This window comes from Cheilinus undulatus, linkage group 1, assembly GCF_018320785.1.
Source record: "Cheilinus undulatus linkage group 1, ASM1832078v1, whole genome shotgun sequence".
Taxonomy (NCBI): Eukaryota; Metazoa; Chordata; class Actinopteri; order Labriformes; family Labridae; genus Cheilinus; species Cheilinus undulatus.
This window is the reverse complement of record NC_054865.1, coordinates 17,870,867-17,897,521: the sequence shown is the minus strand read 5'-3', so window position 1 is coordinate 17,897,521 and position 26,655 is coordinate 17,870,867. Positions and strand designations below refer to the sequence as shown.

The 26,655-nt window shown below is 37.2% G+C and overlaps 1 protein-coding gene across 1 annotated transcript in view; it reads left to right on the top strand.

Moving 5' to 3' along the window:
* Positions 1-26,362, top strand: part of LOC121509771 (ribosomal protein S6 kinase alpha-2-like) — a 33,438-nt gene extending 7,076 nt beyond the window's left edge. The window contains exons 3-22 of the mRNA XM_041787436.1: positions 1,079-1,160; positions 2,081-2,161; positions 4,064-4,143; positions 4,360-4,466; positions 4,548-4,585; positions 7,848-7,990; positions 10,896-10,966; positions 11,365-11,453; positions 11,822-11,886; positions 15,189-15,291; positions 15,468-15,613; positions 15,808-15,930; positions 18,038-18,127; positions 18,223-18,381; positions 20,868-21,029; positions 21,153-21,229; positions 21,529-21,646; positions 21,769-21,825; positions 22,643-22,723; positions 24,524-26,362. Coding sequence (XP_041643370.1) covers positions 1,079-1,160; positions 2,081-2,161; positions 4,064-4,143; positions 4,360-4,466; positions 4,548-4,585; positions 7,848-7,990; positions 10,896-10,966; positions 11,365-11,453; positions 11,822-11,886; positions 15,189-15,291; positions 15,468-15,613; positions 15,808-15,930; positions 18,038-18,127; positions 18,223-18,381; positions 20,868-21,029; positions 21,153-21,229; positions 21,529-21,646; positions 21,769-21,825; positions 22,643-22,723; positions 24,524-24,691 — 2,040 coding nt within the window. The 3' untranslated portion in view covers positions 24,692-26,362. The remainder of the gene's footprint in view (positions 1-1,078; positions 1,161-2,080; positions 2,162-4,063; positions 4,144-4,359; positions 4,467-4,547; positions 4,586-7,847; positions 7,991-10,895; positions 10,967-11,364; positions 11,454-11,821; positions 11,887-15,188; positions 15,292-15,467; positions 15,614-15,807; positions 15,931-18,037; positions 18,128-18,222; positions 18,382-20,867; positions 21,030-21,152; positions 21,230-21,528; positions 21,647-21,768; positions 21,826-22,642; positions 22,724-24,523) is intronic.
* The last annotated feature ends 293 nt before the right edge of the window (positions 26,363-26,655 follow it).

Here is a 26,655-nt window from a genome sequence, read left to right as displayed (position 1 = left end):
TTTAAATAGAGTCAAATAGCTTATTGATTTTTTTTTCTTGTCTTACATTAACAACCAGCCCTTGAAGCATTGTTTGCTAACTTGTATACATAGCTTGATCTATTCAAGCTTAAATGACACTTGACAACCTAGTGTATGTCAAAACTGGACTACATCTCACTGCGAAGCAGCACTAAACAAAGTCCTAGAGGAAAATTTATGCTAACTAACCCCTTCACTCACCTCGGCTTGCTAGCCAACAGACTTCATATGGGGGGGCTACTGCTGCTGCGATGTAGAGTCGTAGTTTAACATTTAAGGCAGCACAGCAGATGTGCATGCTCTAAAAAGAGTGCTGTGGTTTTAAAACTCAATATTCCACATAAAAGTAGCTGCAACACAATATGAAAACACTTACTCAGCATCAAGTACAAGTCCTGCATCCCAAATTGCATAGCATTTATCATTAGCAAAATCTAGTTTAAAAAGTTTTTATTTTTTTGATTAGGCCTAAATATGTATAGCCAATGTCTATGTATTTACTGAAGAATTATGTGCTTAACTGGCTTATCATTATTTTTTCGACTTATTAATTTATGTCAAAATCTAAGTTTTCCTTGTCTAACATTATATGTGGCTTTCCTGCCAAACTAACATAAATAAATAAAGCTTTAACGTTGTCATTAGACAGGAAGAATTAGCAGTAAAAACTTCTTAAAATGATCTGGAAAAACAAACTTTGCAAAGTAAAGCAGTCAGACGTTGAGCGGCATTATTAATTACAAATATGCCTAGAAGCAGTGAAGTAGAATTTAGTAAGTTAAATATAAAAAGATACAGAAAAAATAACAGCAAATTAAATATAGGCACCTCCAATATGCCTACATAATTTCTTCCTGAAATGTAATCACTGTAGTACGCTAAAGCCTATTTGAATGGTCACTCTATTTAGCAATGCCAGAATAGCTTAACTTCAATATATGCTCAGAAGAGTTTTCATTTTTAAGACACACTGATCCATTTTGTCTTTTGAAATGTTTAACCAACACTGTTTTAAATGGCACAAATTATGGTGATGATGTTTGATATGATAATACAGGTGTTTCTGGTGAGGAAGATAAGGGGAGTGGACAGAGGACAGCTGTACGCCATGAAGGTCCTGAAAAAAGCCACACTGAAAGGTAAATTTGAACATCTGAATATGAGAGGCAAGCTACTTTTACTTATTAATACATACCCAGTTGTCTCAATTTCTTTATCAATCATCAGATTTTTTTTCTAACTTTACCAAGAAGAGCTGGGTCATTTGTGTTATTTTAACAGCAAAAGTAGAATAAAACCTTAAAATTGACAAAATACAAAATCTTTTATAAATTGTTGTATACTAGATAAAGTTTTAAAATGAAAACATACTAAAAACTGTAATTATGGTTTAGGGAGGATGATTTCTTTGTGGTCTTTATGCTTCTAATACTAGATTTCAGAATTGATACTTGTCAACACTTTGGTGTATTATGTGTCCAAAAGTGGAATGAATTATTACATCTCAACTTTGGCACACTACGCTTCAGTTGCATCTTTTGCTGAGTTGTAGCTCATTAAAATGAGCCTTAGTCGTGCACAGAGAAGATAAGAAATATGTGATTGTCTTAGATTGCCCTACATTCAGGAGGCTTTGGGCTAAAAGAGGTTAGTTTGTGCTTGAGAGTCAGATAAACAGTTTTTTGCATCAAATGGGATTATTGTAAACGAGGATGTACCGTGAAAAAACAGGATGCGATGCCATGTGGTGATTTAGTGTCTTTGTACAAGCCTCAATCCTCTTAACCTGCACCTCTGGAATTTAAATAGTTATGGTTTCAATCTGTCAAGGCAACAGATGCAGCGAAAACACTGTGTACTGTTTCCACTACACTGACGAGCAGAAGCATGATGGGATGAGCGAAATTCAATTTACATTTTCTAATTAAGTAAATGCTGTTTCATTCTACAGAAAGCCAGCTCATGGTATAAGAGGCTTGTCATAATTCACATGCACACAGGTAGAAATAACTGGTGATTATGCCATTAAACAAATTTCTTTCTTGTATCTTCCTCTCAGTTCGGGATCGTGTGCGGTCAAAGATGGAGAGAGACATTCTGGCGGAAGTAAATCATCCATTTATAGTTAAACTGCACTACGGTAAGTCTGACTGTCTGATAATATTACTTCTGGTGCTTATTTGAAGATCTAGCATACTGTGTTCTAATATAAAAGAAGGATACTATTTTGAGAGAATAGAAGCAGGGTTAAATAACTTCTTGAAGCTCAACATGGCTACGTATCTGTCTTATTCTTTAAAAAAGTTCTCCAAGTAAAGGAAATAATGTGGTTAAATGCAGTATTGACCTTTATACTAGTTCAGGCAAACAGGTCTTATCACCTGACAAACATATTTCCAAAAGGCAGTCTACTGCATGATTCCCAGTCTCTTTCTCTACACACCAAAAACAGCTGATATTTCAGTGTTAAACATTTCAGAGTTGATTTTAAAATGAGTGTTTAGATGTGTGATCACTGTTTGGATTCCTTTGCTCATGTTATGGTGGATTGTTGTTGTTTTGTTATGTTAAACACATTTGCACCATGAGGGAAGTTATCCACTGTGTTAGTGACATCTTTCCTGTGGAAATGGTTAAAATGAAACAGTAATTGACTGTTCCTTGTCAAGTGCAGTACTTTTGACTTTTGTTGTTAATTTCTCTGTCTTATTCCTACAAGAGGATAAATGGCATTGTTACATATGTTAAATATGAGGTGACAAAATAATAAATAACCCTGATTTTATACTTCAACTCAACACCCAAATTAAAAATACTGACACAATGTTGTATTAGAAGTACATTTAATGTGAAAGAAATAACACTATGAGTTTCAGATTAACACTGTGAGAAATATTAACCCTTTCCAAAGTGTGAATTTAACTCAGAACCAATTATATAAACTCAGGGAAGTGTTGAATTTAACACTGATGATTTTGCTGTTCTCGGCCATTGCCAGTTCTGCCTTGAGTTAGGACTGCACTCCTTGCTCTCAATCAAACCACTACTCCAGCGTCCACCTGTGGGCTCTGACAGAGGGTTTAAGATACTCTTCAAATTCTCCATGTAAAATAAATGTGTTAGATCAGTGAGGGTGGTATCTAGATAGCAGTGCACACAAACTACATGTTTTTCTGCTGTGATAAATGCTGTAAGCCATGCAAAGTGGGTTGTTTTACTGAAATACCCTGGCAATATTTAAGTTCCAAAATGCTGCCAATTTATTTTTGAAATTCAGACAGAGCTCTCTCTCGTTTTTGCTCACTGCAGCTCCTGGATTAAAAATGATAAGAAGAATTAAGCTACATGTTTTTGGATCATTAAAAGTTTTAAAAGATATGTAATCAAAGCGTATGAAATGTGGGAAAAATTGTTGAATGTTTATTGATTATGGTACGCTGAAATTTACTTGAACTAGACCTGCAATCATTTGAAATGTAAATAAACATTGTACTTCCATCTTTAAAGTATCTTTTCTCATCCACTCTAGAGAAAACTCAAAGTGACCAACAAAGTTTGTGATCTGGCGCTGGCACTCATATAGCACTTTTCATTTATTTTGGGTAAAAATTGACCCCTCATGTGCAAAAAAGGTCTCACTGCAATAAGCATTTACCATTGTGGGGTAGCAGTGTTCACAAACACTGGCATTTACAGCTGTGCCTAGTTAGTATAAAGCATAGGATGTCAAATTCAGCCTGTCAGAGTGGCTAGTGGGAGTCACTGCAATGTCTGCCACAGCTGAAATCCACCTGCATTTTGCTGTTTGGAGGGTGTTTACGTCAAGCCCTGGAGATATTACAGAGAGCCTATCAGGGAAAGTAACTTAATAAAATGCAAATAGATCAGATTTATTAAAATTAGGAAAAGAGAATACGGCCCTAAAGCATTAAATTCTGCAATTATGCTTATTTTATCTCAAAAATATATCCCACAGAGGCAGCACGATGCACACTGTTGTAATAAGTGTGATGTATCTGACATTTTGTGTTCATGTGTGTAGCCTTTCAGACAGAAGGAAAGCTCTATCTCATCCTAGACTTTCTCAGAGGAGGGGACCTTTTCACCCGTCTGTCTAAGGAGGTATGTTGGCTCCTCATAGACTTTCTTGGCCACAATATCCACTATTTCATGTTCAAAGTTTGCCATAAACATCGGCTGTTAGTTTTGATAACGTTGCAAAAATAAGACTGTCCCGGGAAAAATTAATAGATAACAAAATATTTATCTGAAGCTTTCTCATGATGGAATTTTGTGTAATGCATTACTCAGTAGATAACCATGCCTTATTTGTTCCAGGTTATGTTTACAGAAGAGGATGTGAAGTTTTACCTGGCAGAGTTGGCCTTAGCTCTGGACCATCTACACAGTCTGGGGATCATCTACAGGGACCTCAAACCTGAAAAGTACTATGTCCATGTTTTTGATTACTGTTTAATTAAGGATTTGATCTCTAAATCTGATTTTAATGCTAATTTTCTCAACAGTATTCTTTTGGATGAAGAAGGTCACATCAAGATAACAGGTAAAGACAACTAACCTCGGAAATCAGTTTTCAATTTCCTGTTTATCTATTAATTGTTTATTGTTTGTGGCAAAGAATATGAATATCTAGAACAGAAATACAAACAAGACAATAACAAAAAGTAAAAATGCCAATAGAGAGAATGAAACAGCACTTCTAAGCCAATCAAATGAAATATTAAAATATACGATTCATATTTTCATGTAGAGACTCAAGACTTAGTAACAGCAACAATAAAGGAATCTGTCCATGCTATATCTCATTACAGTGCCGTGAAAAGGTATTTGCCCTCTTTCTGACTCCTGATGTTTTTGTGCAAATATATCACACTGAAATGTTTCAGTTCATCAAACCAATTTTTATATTTCACAAAGACAACCCAAGTAAATACAAAATGCAGTGTTTGAATCATTATTCAATAATTTTAAAGGGGTGAAAAAAAAAAAAAACCTCTCTGGCCCTATGTGAAAAAGTAATTGCCCCCTGAACCTAATAACTTGTTGTGCTGCCCTTGGCAGCAATAACTAAAATCAAGCATTTGTGATAACTGGTGATGAGTCTGGTATCGCTGTGGAGGAATTTTGGCCCACTCTTCTTCGCAGAATTGTTTTAACTCAGCTATATTGGAGGGTTTTCCAGCATGAACTGCCCGTTTGAGGCCACACCACAGCATATCAACTGGATTTAAGTCTAGACTTTGACTTGGCCACTCCAAAAACTTAATTTTGTTTCTTTTGAGCCATTTAGAGGTGGACTTGTTGGTATGTTTTAGGGCTGTTTTCCTGCTGCATAACCCCTTGAGCTTGAGGGCATGAACTGATGGCCAGACGTTCACCTTCAGGATTTTCTGGTAGACAGCAGAATTCATTGTTCCATCAATCACAGCAAGTGGTCCGGGTCCTGAAGCAGCAAAGCAGCCCCAGACCATCACACTGCCACCACCACGTTTGACTGTTGGCATGATGTTCTTTTTATCAAATGCTGTGTTATTTTTACGCCAGATGTAACGAGACTCAAACCTTCCAAAAAGTTCAACTTTTGTCTCGTCATTCCACAGAATATTTCTCCAGAAGCCTTGGGGATCATCAAGATGTTCCTTGGTAAATGTGAGATGAGCCTTTGTGTTCTTTTTTGTCAGCAGTGGTTTTGGCCTTGGAACTCTCCCATGATGCCATTTTTGCCCAGTGTCTTTCTTATGGTAGAGTCATGAATACTCACCTTAACTGAGGCCAGTGAGGCCTCCAGGTCTTTGGATGTGGTTCTGGGTTCTTTTGTGACTTCCTGGATGAGTCTTCGTTGCACTCTTGGAGTCATTTTGGTTAGGCGACCACTCCTGGGAAGGTTCACCACTGTTCCCTTTTTTTCTCCATTTGTGGATAATGCCTCTGACCGTGGTTCACTGGAGTCCCAAAGCTTTGGAAATGGCTTTGTAACCTTTTCCAGACTGATAGATTTCAATCACTTTGTTTCTCATTTGTTCTTGAATTTCTTTGGATCGTGGCATGATGTGTTCTTTTTGAGATCTTGTAGCCTACTTCACTTTGTCTGACAGCTTCTATTTAGGTCGTTTCTTAATTCAGCAAATCTGGTGGTAATCAGGCCTGGGTGTGGCCAGTGAAACTGAACTCAGCTTTCCAAGAACTGTGGTTAATCACAGTTAACTCATGATTTCACAAGGGGGCAATTAGTTTTTCACACAGGGCCAGATAGGTTTGAATTTTTTCCCCCTTTAAAAAAATTGAATAATAATTCAAACACTGCATTTTCTATTTACTTGGGCTGTCTTTGTGAATTATAGAAATTGGTTTGATGATCTGAAACATTTAAGTGTCATAAATATGCAAAAACATCAGGAATCAGAAAGGGGGCATATACTTTTTCACGGCACTGTATGTATGTTCAATATATTTTCACAAACAGTAATTTTATCAAAGAAACAAATTAGGCAGATGTACATCTGTTGAAATACTAAGCCAAAACCTGTTGAAAATGACTCCCAAGATGTTTTTTGTAACATGGTGGTGATTTCAAAAGGGGTTTTCTAAGGGAAAAATATGCAGTGCCATGAAGAAATATTTGCCCCCTTCCTGATTTTTTAAAATTTTTTGTGCAAATATGTCACACTAAAATGTTTCCGATCATCAAACGAATTTTAAAGTTAGACAAAGATAAATGGAGTAGTTACAAACATAAGTCTGGACTTTGACTAAGTCACTTCAAAACCTTCATTTTTTTTAGAAGCCATTCAGAGGTGGACTAGTTGGTGTGTTTCTAATCATTGTGCTGCAAACTGATAGCCGATAAGTCTCCTTCAGGATTTTCAGGTAATGAGCAGAATGTGTGATTCCATTGAACATGGCAAGTTGTCCAAGTTGACAAGCAGCAAAGCAGCACAAGACTTTCACATTACCACCACCATGGTTGACTGATATGACATGCATTGCTAGTTTTACACCAAATGAGACAGGATTATTGGCAAATGTGAGATGATCCTTTTTGTTCTGTTTGGTCAGCAGTGGTTTTGGCCTTGGCCATGCCATTTTTGCCAAGTCTCTTTCTGACTGTGGAATCATGAACACTAGCCTTAACTGAGGCCAGTGAGGTCTGCAGGTCTTTAGATGTTGTTCTGGGTTCTTTTGTGACCTCCTGGATGAGTCTTCAGTTTGCTCATTGAGTAATTTCGGTAGGCTGGCCACTACTAGGAAGGTTCACCACTGTACCGGGTTTTCTCCATTTGTGGGTAATGGCTTTCACCATGGTTCACTGGAGACTCAAAGCCTTGGAAATGGCTTTGTAACCCTTTCCAGACTGATAGATGTCAATGATTTTGTTTCTCATTTGTTCTTGCATTTCTTTACATTGTGCCATGTTGCTTTTTGGTATGTTTTGGCCTACTTCATTCTATCAGACAGGTTCTATTTAAGGGATTTTGGATCCACCAGGTCTGGCAATAATCAGACCTGGGTGTGGCCAGTGAATTTGAGCTCAGCTTTAAAAAAATGTGGTCAATTACTTACTATCAAAAAGGGCCAAGTAGGTTTGGATGTCTTTTCCCTTAATTGAATTATCATTCAAAAACAGCATTTTGTATTTACTTGGGTTATCTTTGTGTAATATCAAAATCTGTTTAATGATCTGAAACATTTAAATGTGACGAATATGAAAAAATAAGAAATCAGGAAGGAAGCAAATACTTTCCAGCACTTTATAGGTTTGAAGTCATTCTCTCTGTTTACGTTTTCTTTCTTCTCCTGCATTACAGACTTTGGGTTGAGTAAGGAGGCCATTGACCATGATAAAAGAGCATATTCCTTCTGTGGAACTATCGAATATATGGCTCCAGAGGTCGTGAACAGGAGAGGACACACGCAAAGTGCTGACTGGTGGTCATTCGGAGTACTTATGGTGAGAATTATCTGCAGTTAAAAATCTTTTTTCAACATAAATTAAATGAATCTTATGAGCCAAAGACTCAGCTCTTAGATAATGAGTTAGTGTACTTGTTTTTAATTTCCCTTTCTTCTGGCTGTAAAGCTGCTTAATTACCATATCTGGCTGATTAGGTTCCATCACTTCCAGTAATTGGGCATCTGTTGGATTTTGCTTGTTTTGTATGGCCAATGGCTTATCTAATACTAAAAAGGAGGTTAACATTCACTGATGGCTGGCAGCTACACCAGGGTACCAGAGAAAGGTATCAGCACTGTCTGACCTTGGCTAATAATAGAAAGTATTAAAACAAACAAACAGCTCAGCTTTTCATAATACTCTCTCTGAACTCTGGACAGACTGGGAAATGTAAGACAGTTATGTAAGGAGCTATTATTCAATAAATTATCGCAATATTTAAATCCAAAACTAATTATGTTGTCTCTTATCACAAGACTTGGTCAGACTGATTACTGGTCGACACATAGTTGATAACTGAAGTTTATGATTTGTGGTCAGTTTGTACAATCTATCATTGGATCAAAATTAAATAATTATGAACTTCTACAAGACCTTCTTTATCTCTCTGAGTATAATTTATATGGAAATTAAAAATGCACTGTTAATGAGTAGGAGTGTTTGTTTGGCAGAGACTGTTGTAGCAACATTCATTTTTATGCCTCGGTTGTTTTCATCCATCTGTCCATCTCTGTCCATCTTTGTCTGCCAGGCCATCAGGCCTCATGTTTATTCTTGCTCACAAGATCTCTATAAATTATATTACCACAGAAACCACCCCGGCCTTTCTTCTTGACCCACCGCTGTGCTTCCACTGCTTGGCAGTTGTAGAACTCATGGAGGCATAAAACCACCAGGCAGTTGTTTTAGTTATTAATCTTTCTCTGCAATTGTTTTGAGAAGCACTGACCAGATTAATATCACATTATTGTTATTACCAGTCTTAACACAGTGTTTACTGCTGTAATTTTTTATTTATACTCATTTATTTAATAAAAGTATTGATAAATTGGGGCCATAAGCAACATTTTTGTTACATATATATAGGCTGAATGCACCGCAAATGGTCATATTTTAGCAGAGGTATTTGTTTCATTGTGTTAAACATTTCCCATCACTCTTAACATAAACCACTTTCACCCGACAAGTTCAGGTAAAAATCTTATTTGAGATTTTCAGGGGACGAAACAGTCCAGCAAGCAAAGTTAACGTGTTAAGTTATTTGAAATAAGATGTATCTTATTTCAAGAATCCTACATGTAGATTTTTCTTTCTGCACTGACAGCTATTTTAACAATTCACCTTTATATTTTCTAGGTATATTTTTGAATGAAATGGACTTGTCAGCTGAATGTGGCTTACAGTGCCTTAAAAAATACAAAACAAACTTTAAAATGTCAAAGTGAAAACAGATTTCTACAAAGTAATGTCAATTAAATAAACTATGATTGCATAAATATCCACCCCCTTTAAAGCAACTGAACTAATTCATCAGAGGTCCAGCCAACAGGTGCTAGTAGTCTCACAATTAGTGAACTATGGGTCACCTGATGCAGTGAATGTGTGATTGTAGTATAAAGACACCTGTGTCTGGAATGTCCAGTCACTGGTTCATCAGTATTGCTGGCTACCATTACACCATGAAGACAAAAGAAAATTCCAAGCTACTCAGAAAAGGTTATTGAAAGGTATAAGTCAGAGGATGGATGCAAAAAAAAAAAATCCAAGGCACTGAAAGTCCCTTGGAGTTCAATTCAATCTGCCATCAAAAAAATGAAGAATATGGCATGTGTGTAAATCTGCCTAGATCAGGCCGTCCTCACAAACTGAGTGCAAGAAGGAGACTAGTGAGAGAGGCCACCAAGACACCTCTGACTCTGAAGGAGCTACAAGCTTCAGCAACTGACTCCATGGTCAAGTGGAAGAAAGTTATTTGGTCAGATGAGACCAAAATGATGCTTTTTGGCCATCAGACAAGACGCTATGTTTGGCAGACACCAAACACTGCACATCATCCCTTCTGTGAAGCAAAGTGGTGGCAGCATCATGCTGTGGGGATGCTTCACGACAGCCGGCCCTGGAAGGCTTATAAAGGTAGAGGGTAAACTGAATGCAGCAAAATGTAGAAAAATTCTTGAGGAGATCTTACTCAGTCTACAAGAGAGCTATGTCTTGGGGGAAGATTTATTTTCCAGCAAGACAATGACCCGTAGCATATAGCGAAAGCTACACAAAAATGGTTTAAAGACAACAAGCTGGATGTTCTGAGTGGCTGAGTCAATTTGTGGCTTGACTTGAAAAGGGCTGTTCCACCCGATCCCTGTGCAACCTGACAGAGCTTGAGCAGTTTTGCAAAGAAGATAGAGTAAAATTTCCATGTGCAGATGTGAAAGCCTGATTGAGACCTCTCAGTACAGACTCAGTGATGTGATTGCAGCCAGAGGTGTATCTACTAAATACTGACTTTAAGGGGGTTAATATTTATGCAGTCACTTTTTTTTTCATTGCCATTACTTTGTAGAAAAATGTTTTCATTTTGACATCAAATAGATTTTTAATGTAATTTCTTTTAGCCCAAAAAAACAAATTACATTTACCATGATGGACTTATAAAATCAGTTAAAGGTTAAAAAAAAAAAAAATCCAGGGGGGGAATACTTTAATAGGCACTGTACACTTAATAAGACCTGTCTTTTCATGGTTTAGCTTGTGCTTTCAAAGATGATAATCATCACATCAAATTTGGCCTTGTTCAAGCAGGGGAGATTACACACTTACCCACATGAATGAAAGCACATCTATGTAACCTTCAACTGATCATCTGCCATTTGCTCTGATTGTTGCTATCTCTGTTTTTGTCCAGTTTGAGATGTTGACAGGATCGTTACCGTTCCAAGGAAAAGATCGGAAAGAAACAATGGCGCTTATTTTAAAGTAAGGCTTGCTCATACTGTCTTTTTAACTGTAATTCTTTAATTCTTGTGTTTACAATAAGCTTAAGTTGTCTAGGTATTTACAAAATGAATGCCTAGACAAACGATATGATAATGGTCATATTTTTTCTCGTGTTACTGTTGTTTTATTAGTGTCTTAGTCCTTAGTTTGGTTGATCTAACTTTTAGTTTGCCCTAGGTTGAGCATAATTGAATTTTTGTTTGTACTTATATTTTCAAAGTCTTTCATTTACACCCCTTAAGGATTTGTGTTTCCACTAATTTACTAAAGTAAATCTTGAGCAGAAAAAGAGTGGTAAGGAAGTCAAACCAGTCTAATAGTGAAAATATTTAAATATGTGTCGGTGTGAAAACCCGTTCCTTGTCTTGTCTTTGCAGAGCTAAGCTGGGGATGCCTCAGTTCCTCAGTCCTGAAGTGCAGAGCTTATTAAGAGCGCTCTTCAAGAGGAACCCTGCTAATCGACTTGGTAATTTACATATGAACCTGAGGGGATGTGAATTATGAGGGACACCAGGCACTTCATTTAAACAGACCATGTCAGCTAATACTATTAAAACTCACCCTGATGTGAAGAAATAAATATTCTAAAACTCAGGTCTGTTCAGTGAGCAGAGCTTATGAAAATTTTACTGGTAATGTGTTAAGCCTTGTGCTAGAGCATGGATGTCACAGCTTACACAGTTTCTCCATATATTATCCCAGTAATGTAGAACAATACCATTTATATCTGCAATGTACAGGCAGTTAGAGCATATGGAAGTCCATTAAGAATTTGGCAGTGCTCATAATAAAAGGCCGGCTCTCTCAATTTGTCTCAATCTGTGTGACTGATAGGAGCCGGACCAGATGGAGTGGAAGAGATAAAGAGACATCGCTTCTTCGCATCCATAGACTGGAATGTAAGGACAATTTATACACTGAGGAATGCGAAATGTGCATCATTGGGAAGGACACCCACTTCTTCCTCAATTGCTGCACCATTTTCCAGCCATGTCACTTTAAGTTTTACTTAAAGATTCTCCTTTTATAGTATTTGTCTGAGCTAAAATTGAAAACACTTCTGAAAACATTCCTTGGACAGTGGCTGAATCATTCTTACAACCTTCCAGCTAACAATCATGAGTCATTAAACATCCTGAGCATGAGAATTTTCTTAGCTGTAAAATCCTTTCCCTGCCACCATTCTTGCCCAACTTTATTGTAATTAATCCTCTTATCTGTAATAGCCTTTCTCATAAAGTTTGCCCATGCACATATGTTCTGGTTACACACATTACCTGTGCTATCATGATCTGACCTTGACATCCATGCTGTCAGCGTGAGCTGCATAAATGGGATCATTCATTCAAAAGCAAACACTCCAGCCTCAAGCTTTCATTTTAAGAAGTCTGTCACACATCACTGAATCTCTCTCTGAAACTGTACTTGATTCTGGCAAACTCAAGAGCTATCCTTGCAGCTTTCCCTGTATACATTTCAGTATGGAAGAAACCCAGTTTCACAGTTTATGGACTGGGCACAGAAAGAAACAACACATGTAGGAAAAAGGCAACATTTCAGTCAGGAACACTCTTGCCACACAGTTAACCATTTATTACAAAATGGATTTACAGTTTTATTTGTTGGAGGAGGTTCTGCTCAAAAGATGCTTCCTGGGTTGATCAAGCAGCATGCTTTGACTTTCCAGGGAGCTCAAAGCTAGACACCCCCATATGGATGGATACATTAATGACAACTGAATACAATAAATTAGTTCATAAACTATAAACACATAGTAGCATAAATCTGAATGTGAGCGTGCAACAAGCTTTATGCTATAAAGGAGGAGGCTGGGGGGGTAAGCTTTGCCAGCAGTTGAGAGAAAGAGCTGTGATTGGCTGTGAGAGCTGGGGGTGATAACTGTGATCAGCTGCTCATCATTTGATCAGAGCTGGATATGTGGCTTCCATGTCCTGCATGAATTATCACTGAGCTTCATTATGGTGCAGTTGGGCATTTTTTTTTCTTTGTTAAAAACATGTTCATACATACATTTTGTAATTTTTACTGCAACATATATTCATAACAGTGGAGATTATATTCTGTAGTATAATGTTTTGAAATTAACAAAGAGCTAATGCACAGTAGGGCAATTGAGACACTAAGATTTATTGGAATAACAGCATTCCATGGATTGTGGCAATGTAAAAATAAGGAAATCAGCATTTTAAAAGTTCAGTTTTTATGGGAAATCTCTGCAAAATTCTTTATGATTAAGTGGTTTTCAGTTATAACAGTAAGTTGCACTTTTGCACTCTTTGGTTTGTAGCAGAAGAAGTCTTGTGACATTTTTTTATCCACTGTTGTGGGTAGCAACCCTGGAATTTTAATTCTCACGAAAAAATCCACTTTGTTTTTCATGACCACTGATCAATCGGTCAGCCTTTATTTGTATAGCACCAATTCATAACCAAAGTTTTTTCAAGACACTTCACAAAGAGGGCAGGTCTAGACCGGAGTCTTAGTTAAATTATTTGTAAAGAACGACCCAACATTAATCCACCATGAGCTAACTAAACTCAAACAAAGTTTTAATACCAATGAAAAACTTTCCTTTATTAATTAGAAACCTCAAGCAGAACCAGACTCAGTCAAATACCAAAGCTGTGTTTGGGCTGTAAAGGTATAGAGGGGAGAGCAGAGAGAGACAAGAGGAGGATGCAGAAAGAGACAAGAGAAAGATTCAGGGAGGAGGTACAGAAAGAAAAACAACAATGAATAAGATACATTTATGACCCTTAAATTTATCTTTCAGTGCTTTCATTGTCTTGAGCATGGCTATAATGTCAAGGATGAAAGTAACAACATGTGAAGAATTATAGCATAGAAGACCAGTTTCCAATGCTAATATTTGAATGTTCAATAATAATCTTGACATCTTATCATTGATTCTCACTTGTATATCTCACAGGTTTACCTACTCATATCATTTGGTGTTAAATGGCTCTATTCAGCAAGATAGCTGCTTTGCCTCTTCTGGCCATCTTGATGACTATTTCTCAGTGAACTCTGAATCTTTTATCAAATGCTCATGATCTTTGAAAGGTTTCTGTCATAAGCCTGGTCGGAAACAGACTGAAAACCTGTAACCTCACTTTCTCAGCAGCCATAATTTTAAAAGTGCTACACAAATAAAGTTATCAAAATAATAATAATAATAATAATATTAATATTAATAATAATACCCTACTGATTAAAAAATACAAAATCCAAATCAATTAGCAAAAAATTGTATATTTTTAACACCAAAAAGTCCATAAATAAATTCACATTAACCACTGAATTTGAGTGTCTCTTGTCAATGTTTCTAATAAAACCCAACCCTTCCTGTACACAACAGAAAATGATAGCTACTGCAAGGGTGACCCCTGCAGGCCATGCCCTCAAATATATTTAGGTGAAGAAAGAAAGGTTACTTTAAGTTGTGGTATACAGTACAGTTTAATTTAACATACAATGAGTATTTTCTTTGTCTCTAAGGGATAAATGTATTTTCTGCACATTAAAGATATTCATACTATTTATAATAATCTCATTATAAGCTCTATTTTTGCCCTTAAAGTGATCTGAAGATTTATTTATGTCATTATTCATGTTTTTACTGAAATACTTCGATCCCCACAATTTTTTAGGAAGCTGAATATCCTGTAAAAAGTATTGGACAAAATCTGAGCAACACCACCTATTTCGTGAATGAAATAGTCTCTTGAAGCTAGTCCATGTTGGTCACCAAACACTATTTCAAATTAACTCAGTTTGCCTGGTAACAGAGAAAGAGATGGGACTGAAGCAGGCTTTAAGTCTCTTGAAAACAGCTACAGCGCTCTGGTTTGCAGCCATATCAGCCATCCCCCTAAACTTGTGCAACTCTGATCCTGTGAACTATTCAAATCAAACTGTTTTTGTGAACAGGGCTTAAATCATGCATAATTCAGTTGTTAAAATTGGCATTTTAAATGGGCTGTGAGGTGTGTGTGATTTCTAGTGCTTCTGCAGCCAATGTCAAGTGGGCACTTGAGGAACTGCAAGGTTTTTTTCTGTTTGTTTTTTCAGATGTTGCTGCTAGGGTGTCAGATGTGACACGATGGTGTGTGTCAGTTTGTGGTTTGTGCAGTTGTTACTGAGAAATGCTCATATCGACCTCTGATGTTGTTTTCTGCAGAAGTTGTACAAGAAGGAAATAAGGCCGCCTTTCAAACCCACAGTTGGACGACCTGAAGACACTTTCCATTTTGATCCTGAGTTCACCTCCAGAACGCCCACAGGTAGCTAACATATATAAAAAAATGCTAACACATATAAACACATGGATTTTTAAAGGTGTATTAAACAACATAAATCCATTTACAGTGGATATATGTAGTGGTTGTTGGCTGATGATGCCTTTAAACTGAAATGTAAGTACATACTTGTATTTATCTATTTGTCTTTGTCCATCCAGATTCTCCTGGCATCCCTCCCAGTGCAAACACACACCAGCTGTTTCGAGGTTTCAGTTTTGTTGCACAAAATCAGCATCCTGAGTCTAGTGTTGCTACGGTTGCAACTAATCGTCAGGAGTTAAACAATATCAACCCCATTGCACAGGTACACAAACATGTCTTTAAGCAAACTGCTCATTTCCTTACTTCACAGCTAATACAGTGATTTACTTTGGAGGTATCAGAAAAGAAATGAACTTTTATTTTACATGTTAACTAACATTTTTGACATTTCTTACATTATCCATATATCTAACTTGTGAAATAAAAGAAAGGAGGGTTTATCTGTGTTCCCTTCAGCATCTCCGTGGTGATTTGGCCTTCAACGATGTTTATGAACTCAAGGAGGAAGTGGGACAGACAGCGACCACCGTCTGCAGAAGATGTCTGCACAGAATTACAGCAGTGGAGTATTCAGTGAAGGTAGGGGACACAAAAAACTTCACAAGAACAACAATAATATCAGAGAGTTATACTTAGATCCTATTTTCACAGATTTATGATCCTCAATGACCATTTAAAACAAGAATTTTTGTAATTGGCTATTATTGTTAAGCCTGCAGCTTTGAAACCAGCTCTATTAGCAACAGTGTAACCCTTTGGGACAAGTCCTGTCAGTGCCCACTGGCAGTGTTTGTTTAGTTAGTGATTCAGATTGATATTCTACGTGTCTGACAGCTTCACGGAAAAGATATCAGCTTAATTAGATCTTATACTGGTGCATTTCAAAAATTTGAATAACAACTAAAAGTTAGGAAGAAAGTTAAAACTCCAGATACTCTAGATTCATCTTGCACAGAGTGAAACATTTCAAGATTCTTATTTTAATGATTACTGCTTACAGCTCACAAAAATTAAGAAATCCCACTACCCTAAAACATTAGAATATTTTGGAGAAGTCCACTTTGCAAAGGTTTCCTGAGCCTTTATTCTCTCACTCTGCTTCAGTGCACACAACCACAATTATGGGAAAGACTGCTGACTTGACAAATGACTAGAAGACAATCGCTGTCATCTTCTTCAACAGGGTGGCCATAGAAGGTCAATCCAAGATTATTCATGGAGAGTTTATCATGAACCATACACACACAGGTCCAGTAAATGGACTGCAAGTGTTGTGTTCGTAGTGTCAGGTCACTCCTGAACCACAGACATCATCAGCATCTCACCTGGGCTAAGGAGAAAAAGGACTGGACTGATGCTCAGTGGTCCAAAGTCTAATTTAAATAAAAGTCAATTTGGCATTTCATTTGTACATGAAGGTCCCAGAGCCTGAAGGAAGATCAGAGAGGCACAAAATCCAAAGTGACTAAAGTCCAGTGTTTTTAGTTTCCACAGTCAGCAATGATTTGGGGTGCCATGTAATCTGCTGGCCCTGGTCCACCAGAATCAGTGCTGTCAGCCATCTACCAGGAGCACTTCATGCTTCGATCTACTGAGAAGCTTTATGGAGATACTGGGTTCCTCTTTCTTGCAGGACTTGGCAGCTGCCCACATTGAAACAGAAAATACCAGAAACTGGTTTACTGACCATGGTATTAGTGTATTTGATTGGCCAGCCAACTGGCCTGACCTAAACCTCACAGAGAATGTCTGGGGAAATGTCAAGAGGAAAATTAGAGACACCAGACTCAACAATACATAATAAATGTGTAAATGCTGCTTTTAGAGCAACCCAGGTTTCATAACACCTCAGCAGTGCCACAGACTGATTGGCTCCACACCAAGTTGCATAAATGCAGTAACTTGTGTAAAAGGAGCTCCAACCAAGTACTGAGGGCATAAATGAGCATAATTTTCAAGAGGGCTACATTTCAGTATAATACATTTTTTGTTTGGTGTTTTGTGATATTCTAATATTTTGAGATAGTGGATTTTTTAATTTTTTGTGAGCTGTAACCATCAAAATTAAAACAAAAAAGTCTTGAAATATTTCACTTTGTATAAGATGAATCTAGAGTATATGGAGGTTTCACTTTTTGAATTAAATTACAGCAAAAGAAAAAATATATTTTTCATGATATTTTCATGACAGTCATTTTACCTGCAGAACAAGGGAGTCGCTGATCATACACTGCCCCAACTGATACATTTTTTCCTGGTAAATTATGAAAACATTGTGTTAGATCACCATTAAAAACACTGAAGTCAAATAATAAAAACTAAAAGATCACATTTTTTATCAGACCAGCAACTTCAGAATTAGACTTAAATTCAATGGAGATAGATTTGAAGTTGTTGGGTTTTCTTTAGATAACGATCTATCTTTGAATACAAAAACACAATAAAAGCCTTTTCTGTTTTTGTCACAACAAACCAAGCATTTACAAATGTGAAAAATCCATCAGAATAAAAAAATAAAGCAATGTTAAGTAATTTAATATGGCTATAAAAATGAGTGAGGCACTCAGGGGAAAAGGCTGAACACATGAATCAGCCTTTATGTTTTCTTTTCACTACGTCATTGTGTGTCTGTATACTAGATATAAAGATTTAGACGTTAAAATCCTTTTTGTGTTTTCTGTGTCAGATTATTGAGAGAGCAAGGAAAGATCCATCAGAAGAGATCGAGATTCTGTTGAGATATGGACAGCATACTAATATCATCACCATAAAGGATGTGAGTATATTATTAAAATGACCAGCAGAACTCTGTTATCATTTTCTGAATCGTTTGATCTAATGAGACAGGGGTGTTTGTGCTTCTACCAATAGGTGTTTGACGATGGCCAGTTAGTCTACCTGGTTCAGGATTTACTGAGAGGAGACGAGCTGCTGGACAGGGCTCTGACTGTGCCAAACTTCACAGAGAGAGATGCATCAGACATCATCTGCACACTGACCAAGACTGTGGAGTATTTACACTCACAGGGGGTAAGACAGATGGAAAAAATTGTCCTTTTTAGGACCCTTGAGTCTCACCAAACTCTATCCTATCCTATCTCCAGTTTTAAGAATGAAACCAATGAAGAAGCACTGAAAACTGGCTGAAAAAGCAAAGGAATCCAAGTTAGGTCCCATATTAACATTCACATTTTAAAGCAGCACTAACAAGTTTAAAGGGATATTTTGGTATTTTTGTTCTTGGCGATAGCAGTACCATTAGCCTCCAGTGATTTCAGTGAGCGTTGAAACAGGATGAACTTGGGGAAGCTAACATAGCACCAAAGAGGGGTATAGCTGCTCCGTGTTATTTAGCAAATTTTAGGCAAAAAACTGCCAAAAACCTATGTTGGCTCAATTGTATATTGAACATTTTGAGGCATTCTGTTGTTCAGCCAAAAAGCCTCTGTGTTTGCCACTATTTTGCAATGTGAGCTTCAGCCACCGGCTACGTGCTTTTCCACCTCAATGTATCCGAGTAGCTGTTTGCTTCTTCAGAGGAAACAACACCAAATTAAGCTCAAACTGGTTATTTCAGCTCAGTTTTCCACTTCAACAGCTGACACAGTGCTTTCATGAAGTAAACCTATCATACCGACCTTAGCTTGTCTAATTTTCAGCCATGAGAAGAATGGAACCACAGCCATAAGCTTACCTGGATGACAAACTTTCATTCAGCTCTTCTGGTCGAGGCGGGTTTCTCTAATTTATCTCTGGAAACTTGAAGGTCACCAGCTTTCAGTAAGAAAGGAACTCTTGATGGAGAGTGATGCAGGCTGCAGGCGTCCATCAGCCGCTATCCCTGATCAAAAATGTCCTGAAGAGGTGTTGTGAAGTCCCACTCAGGACAACAGTAGCTCTCGTGGGCATAAACTCACAGTTTCCACACCTACACCACCAGGTAGTGTTGTAGTCAAGACTAGACAATCCTAGACCAAAGTGCTGTTAGATCAAGACAAGACCAAGACTTTTGGAGGACGAGACAATGTTGAGACCAAGACTAAGACAAGCCATATTTATATATATATATATATATATATATATATATATATATATATATCTCACAAGGTTAAAAGGTGAACAAGCACTCTCTTTCATTTTAGTTTGCTTTTAAATAAATCTAACAGCAAAAAAGGTGTCTGCAACTTTGTTTTAAAATACCATAGTGTAAATTCTAGCAAATTTGTTCAACTTACTCCTTTTTAAAAATAAATCCTCATATGTATTAAAAAATGTTTTATCTGCTATCAGTGCAAAGATTAGAAAAACAATATTTTGCATGTTCACACTTAAGATGCTCCAAAATCAGTTCATAAACATAAAAATACAGTTTTTACTATTTAGAATCCCAAATTAATTCATTTAGTTAATCCCCCTCTCCACCAAGTTACTGCTTTTCTTTAGAGTACTTTGTTAACTTCTCATCGACTTCTCACAAGAACTCAAATGATGCATTACAATAAACAGTTTCATGCAGTCAGAGAGGTTGGCAGGGAATAAATATTGCCCATAACCTGACATTTTTTCATCATTAATGAGAAGTGTTCATAAGACCTACATCGTTTATTGCAACGTCTTTGTTTCTTTAGTTTCAACAGACACCAAGAGCATGTTGCACAAATTTGCAGCTGTAAATACATGAATTGAAGCTAGTTGTTGTTTTAGCTAGGGCTACGAAAATACCCCATTAGTTGTGGTCTTGGCTTGATGGAAAATCCCAAGTCTGGCCAGTCCAAGACCAAGACAAGACAGAGTAAAGATGCTCTCAATTCCAAGACAACACTAACATATCAAAATGTGATCTTGTCTTGAGATTAAGACTGTTCTCACGTATTACAACTCTACCACCAGGTAAGCTATAACCAATCCCCACCTACGTTTCCCTCTCTTTGTTGTCACTGAGCCTCAATCTGTATAAGTTTCTCTGTATACTCTGGCTAATAAAAGTATCCCCCTTGGATCCACAGTAAATGGCATGTTAGCATCACTCGAGTTAAAATCAATCAATTTAGTGTTGTTTTAGCCGAGTTACTTGTTGTTTCTTCTGACAAAACCTGCAGACCCAAACAGCTGTTCAAATAGGTGGAGGAGCACATAACCAGTAACTGAAGCTCGCATTGCAAAGTAGTGCCAAACACAGAGACTTTCTGGCTTCAAAAATGTTCTCGATAGCATACAATTCAGCCCACATTATTTTTTGGCCCATTTTTACTTAAAACTTGCTAAAATAACACAGAACAGCTACAACCATCTGCTGTGCTGTATAGCCTAGCTTCCCCAAGCATGTTCTACCCAACTTAAGAATACAGTACATGATGTCACAGAAGCTATGTCCATGTTTACTACAGTCTGTGATTTTAAATGAGACAGCTGCAAAGCTGTCCAGCAGTCTTGATAAGGTCTACGCTGTACTGTGAATGCTAATATTATTAAATGAAAGTCTGTTGGTTCATGTGCATAATCTTTCTGCTTTCTAGGTTGTGCATCGAGACCTGAAGCCGAGTAACATTCGTTATTCTGATGACAGTGGACTCCCAGAAAGCATCAGGATATGTGATTTTGGTTTTGCCAAACAGCTCAGGGCAGAGAACGGTTTACTGATGATCCCCTGTTACACAGCTACGTTCATGGCTCCTGAGGTAATCATAATGACAAGTCCCTAACAGCGCACCACAACCTATGCCATGACTTTAAACAAGTGTGTAATTACAGCAAGAAACCCCATCATGTACTTTGTTTAAATGACTGCTCTGTGTGTGCAGGTCCTGAGGAAGCAGGGTTATGATGCAGCCTGTGACATCTGGAGCCTGGGCATCCTGCTCTACACAATGATAGCTGGGTCAGTTTGAAAGAGCCTTTGGAACAGTCGACAGAAACGGTTTCAGTGTGGTTCAGCCTGCTTGAATCTGTATCTAAAGCTCCCCCTGCTGCTGCAAACAGGACATGTTTTATATACACTTTCTACAGAAACAACATTAATATAGAATGCATTTTACCCTGTTGACCTGCAGGAAGTTTTATTGTCTCTTGATTCAATAACATCAGTGATTTTATTTCATACCTAAATTCTAATGAGCTTCCTTTTGTCAGTATCCTCCATTAAATTCCCCTGTGTACATTTTTATTCTTACATTTCAGTTTCAGTCCATTTGCCAGCAGTCCTGAGGACACAGCAGAGGAAATTCTGGCTAAAATCGGCAGTGGGAAATTCATCATCTCAGGAGGGAACTGGGACCTGGTATCAGATGCTGCCAAGGTCCATTTAAATTTTTTTGTGTAGTCAAGAGGGTAGATGTGCATAAAATAGCTGCATTAATGACAAAAGTATTCCATCTAGTAGCACTGAAAGTACTCTTGTATGACTGCATATGTTTTTAGGACATCGTGGTCAAAATGCTCCATGTGGACCCTCACCAGCGCCTCACCGCCCCCCAGGTATTAATAGTCTAAATTGGGATTTAATGTGCTTTGGCAGGCTTTAAGTTGCCTTTAGGTTCTATGCATTTTTACTTACAGATTAACAATTTGCAGTCTCAGTCATATAAACAATGCAATGTCTTTTCTCATTTGGGGTATGCATTTTTTGAAGGACCCAGTGATAATTGTCTGATTATTAAGTCTAAGCTGAAAAGGAGGAAGATTCCCTGTTTACATCACCAACTGTCATCACCCTTCAATTCGTCTAGCAACTTCAGCAGCTGAACTGAAACGGCTAACACAACCACTGTTACTTAACGTTTTATTTTAAATGTAATTTGAAATTTCAAGGCTGATTTTGTTATTAAACATTAGTATTGGCAGCTATTTGACTGATTCCAAGGGTAACCAACATGTTATCAGGCTTCTTGAGATTCATCCAGCTCATTTAAATTGAAGTGCAATAAATCTCAGGATATGTTGATCCACTAAGGATGCATTGGATGGATCCCTCATTGGCTGGAGAAAGGAGGACGCATTTGAAGGAGACTCTGAAGTTCAAAATTTGCAAATTCAAAATGGGACAAGCTTTTTAATGCATCACTGTAACATGTCTGCCTTTTTAAAAGTACCCTCTGAAGGATGTGCCCCCTTAATTGGGATATAGGCATGACCGTACTTATTTATATAGAAACAGTGAACAAAAATCATTTAATTCAATGCACTTGACAGTATTTTCCTTTCCCATACACCTTAACGGCTGGATAGCATCCTGTCTACAGTGCATTTAAGCCTTCTGTAATGCAGACTGTTTTTTCTGTTTATTGTCATGCAGGTTCTTCGTCATCCCTGGATTGTGGAGAAAGACAAGCTCTCTGACACAGCTCTTACCCGACAAGATGCTCTTACAGTTAAGGTCAGATATGTGTAGATAGAGTATATTTCATTACTTACAATCCTGTTTTTTGTTTTTTTTTTTGGGGGGGGGGCATATTTGTGGCACTTAAATGTTTCAGATCATCAAGCAATTTTTAATATTAGACAAAGATAACCTGAGAAAATATAAACTATAGTTTTTAAATGATGATTTCATTTATTAAGAGAAAAAGCCCTATATGTGAAAAGTAATAGCCCCCTCTTATCTAATCATTAAATAACTGTGATCGAGCACATTTTTGGGAAAGTTCAGTTCAATTTCACTAGCCACACCCAGACCTGATTACTGCCAGACCTGTTGAATCAAGAAATCACTTTAATAGAACCTGCCTGACAAGTGAAGTAGGCTAAAAGATCTCAATAACAATACCTTATGCTACCACAAATACATTTTAAGAACAGATGAGAAACAAAGTCATTGACATCTATCAGTCTGAAAAGGGTTACAAAGCCATTTCTAAGGCTTTGGGATGCCAGCAAACCACAGTAAGATCCATTTTCCACAAATGGAGATAACTTGAAACTGTGGTTCACTCCCTCTCAGGAGTGGCTGGCCTACCGAAATTACTCAATGAGCAAAATGACGACTCATCCAGGTCACTAAAGATCCCAGAACAACATCCAAAGACCTGCAGGCCTCACTTGAATCAGTTAAGGTCAGAGTTCATGACTAAACCATGACAAAGAGACTGGGCAAAAATGGCAATTATGGAAGCTTTCCAAAGCCAAAACACTGCTGACAAACTGAACACAAGAGCCTGTTTCACATGTCAAAAAAACATCCTGATGATCCCCTAAGACTTTTAATCCCTTGAACTGACAAGACAAAGGTTGAAGGTTTTAGAAGGTATGCATCCTTCCTGTTACATCTGGTGTGAAACTAACACAGAACTTCATAAAAATATCATACCAGCAGTCAAACATGGTAGTAGTAGTGTGATGGTCTGAGATTGCTCTGTTTTGCTGTAACTGGTGGGACCATGAATTCTGCTCTCTACCAGAAAATCCTGAAGGAGAATATCCAGCCATTAGTTTGTGACCTAAAGCACAGGCACAATAGAGTTATGCAACAGGACAATGATCCAAAACGCACCAGCAAGTCCCCCTCTGCATGGCTTGAAAACAAAAACAAAAACAAAAAAACTAAATAAAGGTTTGGATTGGTCTATTCAAAGTCCAGACATAAACTTATTGAGATGCTGTGGCATGAACTGAAACAGGCAGTTCATGTTTGAAATCCTCCAATGTTGGTGAGTTAAAACAATTCTGCAAATAAGAGTGGGCCAAAATTCTTCCACAGTGATGTGAAAGACTCATTGCCAGTTATCACAAACATTTTCTTGCAGTTGTTGCTGTCAAGGGTGGCACAATCAGTTATTAAGTTTAGGGAGAAATTACTTTACATAGGGCAATGTATGTTTAGGTGGCTTTTCCCCCTTAATAAATGAAATCATCATTTAAAAACTGCATTTTGTATTTACTTGGGTAATCATTGTCTAATATAAAAAATGTTTGATTATCTGAAGCATTTACGTGTGACAAATATGCAAAAAAAAAGAAATCAGGATGGGAGCAAATACTTTTCACTGTATATGCTCAATTATAAGAGAACTAAAAGTATAACAATAATATTGGAAAAATAAATTTACTTTGAAACAACACATAAGATCACAGAAACCTATAATATGTTCCATCTCTGCCCATCTGGTGGTGCTGTCCACCATTAATTTAGCTGCTCCATAATAAGTTGATATAATGTATTCTCCTTTTGTTCCACCAGGGGGCACTGTCTGCCACATACTCAGCTCTGAAGCGCTGTTCTCCTGCTCCAGTCCTGGAGCCGGTTCAGTCATCCAGCCTGGCTCAGCGCAGAGGGATGAGGAAAGTGGGAAGTCCCAAAGTCGAATTAGACACAAAAGAGAAGGAGCAGCCTCACGTATCCAAATAAATCTCAAAAATATGAAACAGTCACAACAAAATGTAAGACTTAAAAAATCTTTTTGCACAAGCACAAATCTTGTTTCAAAGTAACTGGTCGCACATGTACAATGTACATGTAAAAATAATCTTACATAATGTGATGAATTGTATCAAACAGTCACAATTTCTGAGGAACTCGACCTTTATGAGCCTGATATTAAATATTGTTAACCCTAAATTTAAAGGGTTTAATTTTAATCTACAAAGGCCTTGATCACTGGATGTCCATCAGTTTTCTGTGAGCGTTACAAACACTTCATTGAAAAAAAAAAAAGACAAGAAAAAAAAGCTTAATATAAATGAACCATCTGGCTATATTTCAAGCCCACTCCCGAGAGGACATTTATCATAGTTTCCGGAACTCAACTTCAAATCAACAAGGACATTTGGACTTGGATGTTTATATTCAAGAAAAGCTGAAAAACTATTCCAGTAGACCAAATTTTAGCAGATTTGATCTTTATTTGTAAGTCCAGCAGCTTGAAGTAGGATTTAAGGTCCCATAATGTTACAAAAAGTAAGGTTTAATGCCACAAACAAAATTCTGAGCCTGGTAGGATGACTTTCATACAAAGCACATATATTCACCAGAAAGTCATAGAATGTCATAAAATAGCACCGTCGTCCACCTTCATTACTTTCAGCATTTTATACCATCAGACATATGCTAAAATGACGTGTATGTAAATGGGTCGCTGCTATTTAGATGATGATGCTTCCTCTCGTCAGCCTCTGAATTTGACAGAGTTATGTATGTTCAAATGTAAATATCCCACCAAAGGAACTTAAACCTAATGTTAATAATGCCTTTTAAGTCTTACTGTTAATAATATGGTTAATGATTTTGTTGTATGTATTGCTGTCTTCCATTAATACAGCCTTTGACTCTTACAAAGATTATTGTTAAATGTGTTACTCATAACTGTGATCGCAGTGAAATATGTTAGACTATTTCTTGTTTTTCCATGACGTATTCAAAATGTTACTGGATTCAGTTTACCAATTTGTATAAGGAGCTCATTTTTTGTGTGTGCTTTGTCTAGTCGCTGCAGTTAAGCTCCTGTTTGTTGTACATGTTCAAGAACCACTGTGAAGGAGTGTTGTACATACAGTATTGATGCTGCCCTGGATGTCTCTAAAATGATATACAATCACAGATACGAGGTAAAACTGAACATAGTGATTTGTAGATAAGAGTAGCACACTTGTGTTGTACAGTTTCCCAGTAGAATTGTAGATTATGATGCTCTACTATTAAAACTCTCTGTAACCAGATAGCACTGTAGAAGAGTTACAGTAAGCCTGTACATGTTTTCCCGTATCCCATGTGATGCATTGCACAAGAGAAGCAGGGATAGATGCATATAACGTTGTAGATATTCTGTAGTATATGTTGGTAGTAGCGCTGTAAATATTGTTAAGTAATTTAGATTGTACATACTGTCGTGCTGAACCACCATTACAAAGAGATTAGATTGTTTATAAATGGTGTTGCACAACTTTAGGTAAGCAGTGAGACTGTACATATTGTGTTTGCAGATGATATATTGAGATTGTACATACTATATTGTGTTGTGTATCCATTGCTCAGAGTGTAAATACTGTCTATAACTGGCCAATCAATAAAGTTATTGGCTAGAATGCCAAAGTTTTACAAATAAAGTCAAAGAAGTGAAGCAGTAATCTGAGAGTGAGGAGCTTTTATTTTGAAAATGCATTCTGTTGTAGAAGGCACATTTATTTCAATAGCTTCCTCATCAGTTATAAGCAGTGATGTAATGATATCTTACAATTCAAATAAAAAATACAAATAATGATGATTAAAATTGATTTGACATAAATATTATGTATGTTGCAATACTCTTTTAAACCAGCCGAGGGCAGTATCTGCTTTGCCTTCTTATGCTCAATGTCATTTGTGAGGCAGTAGCA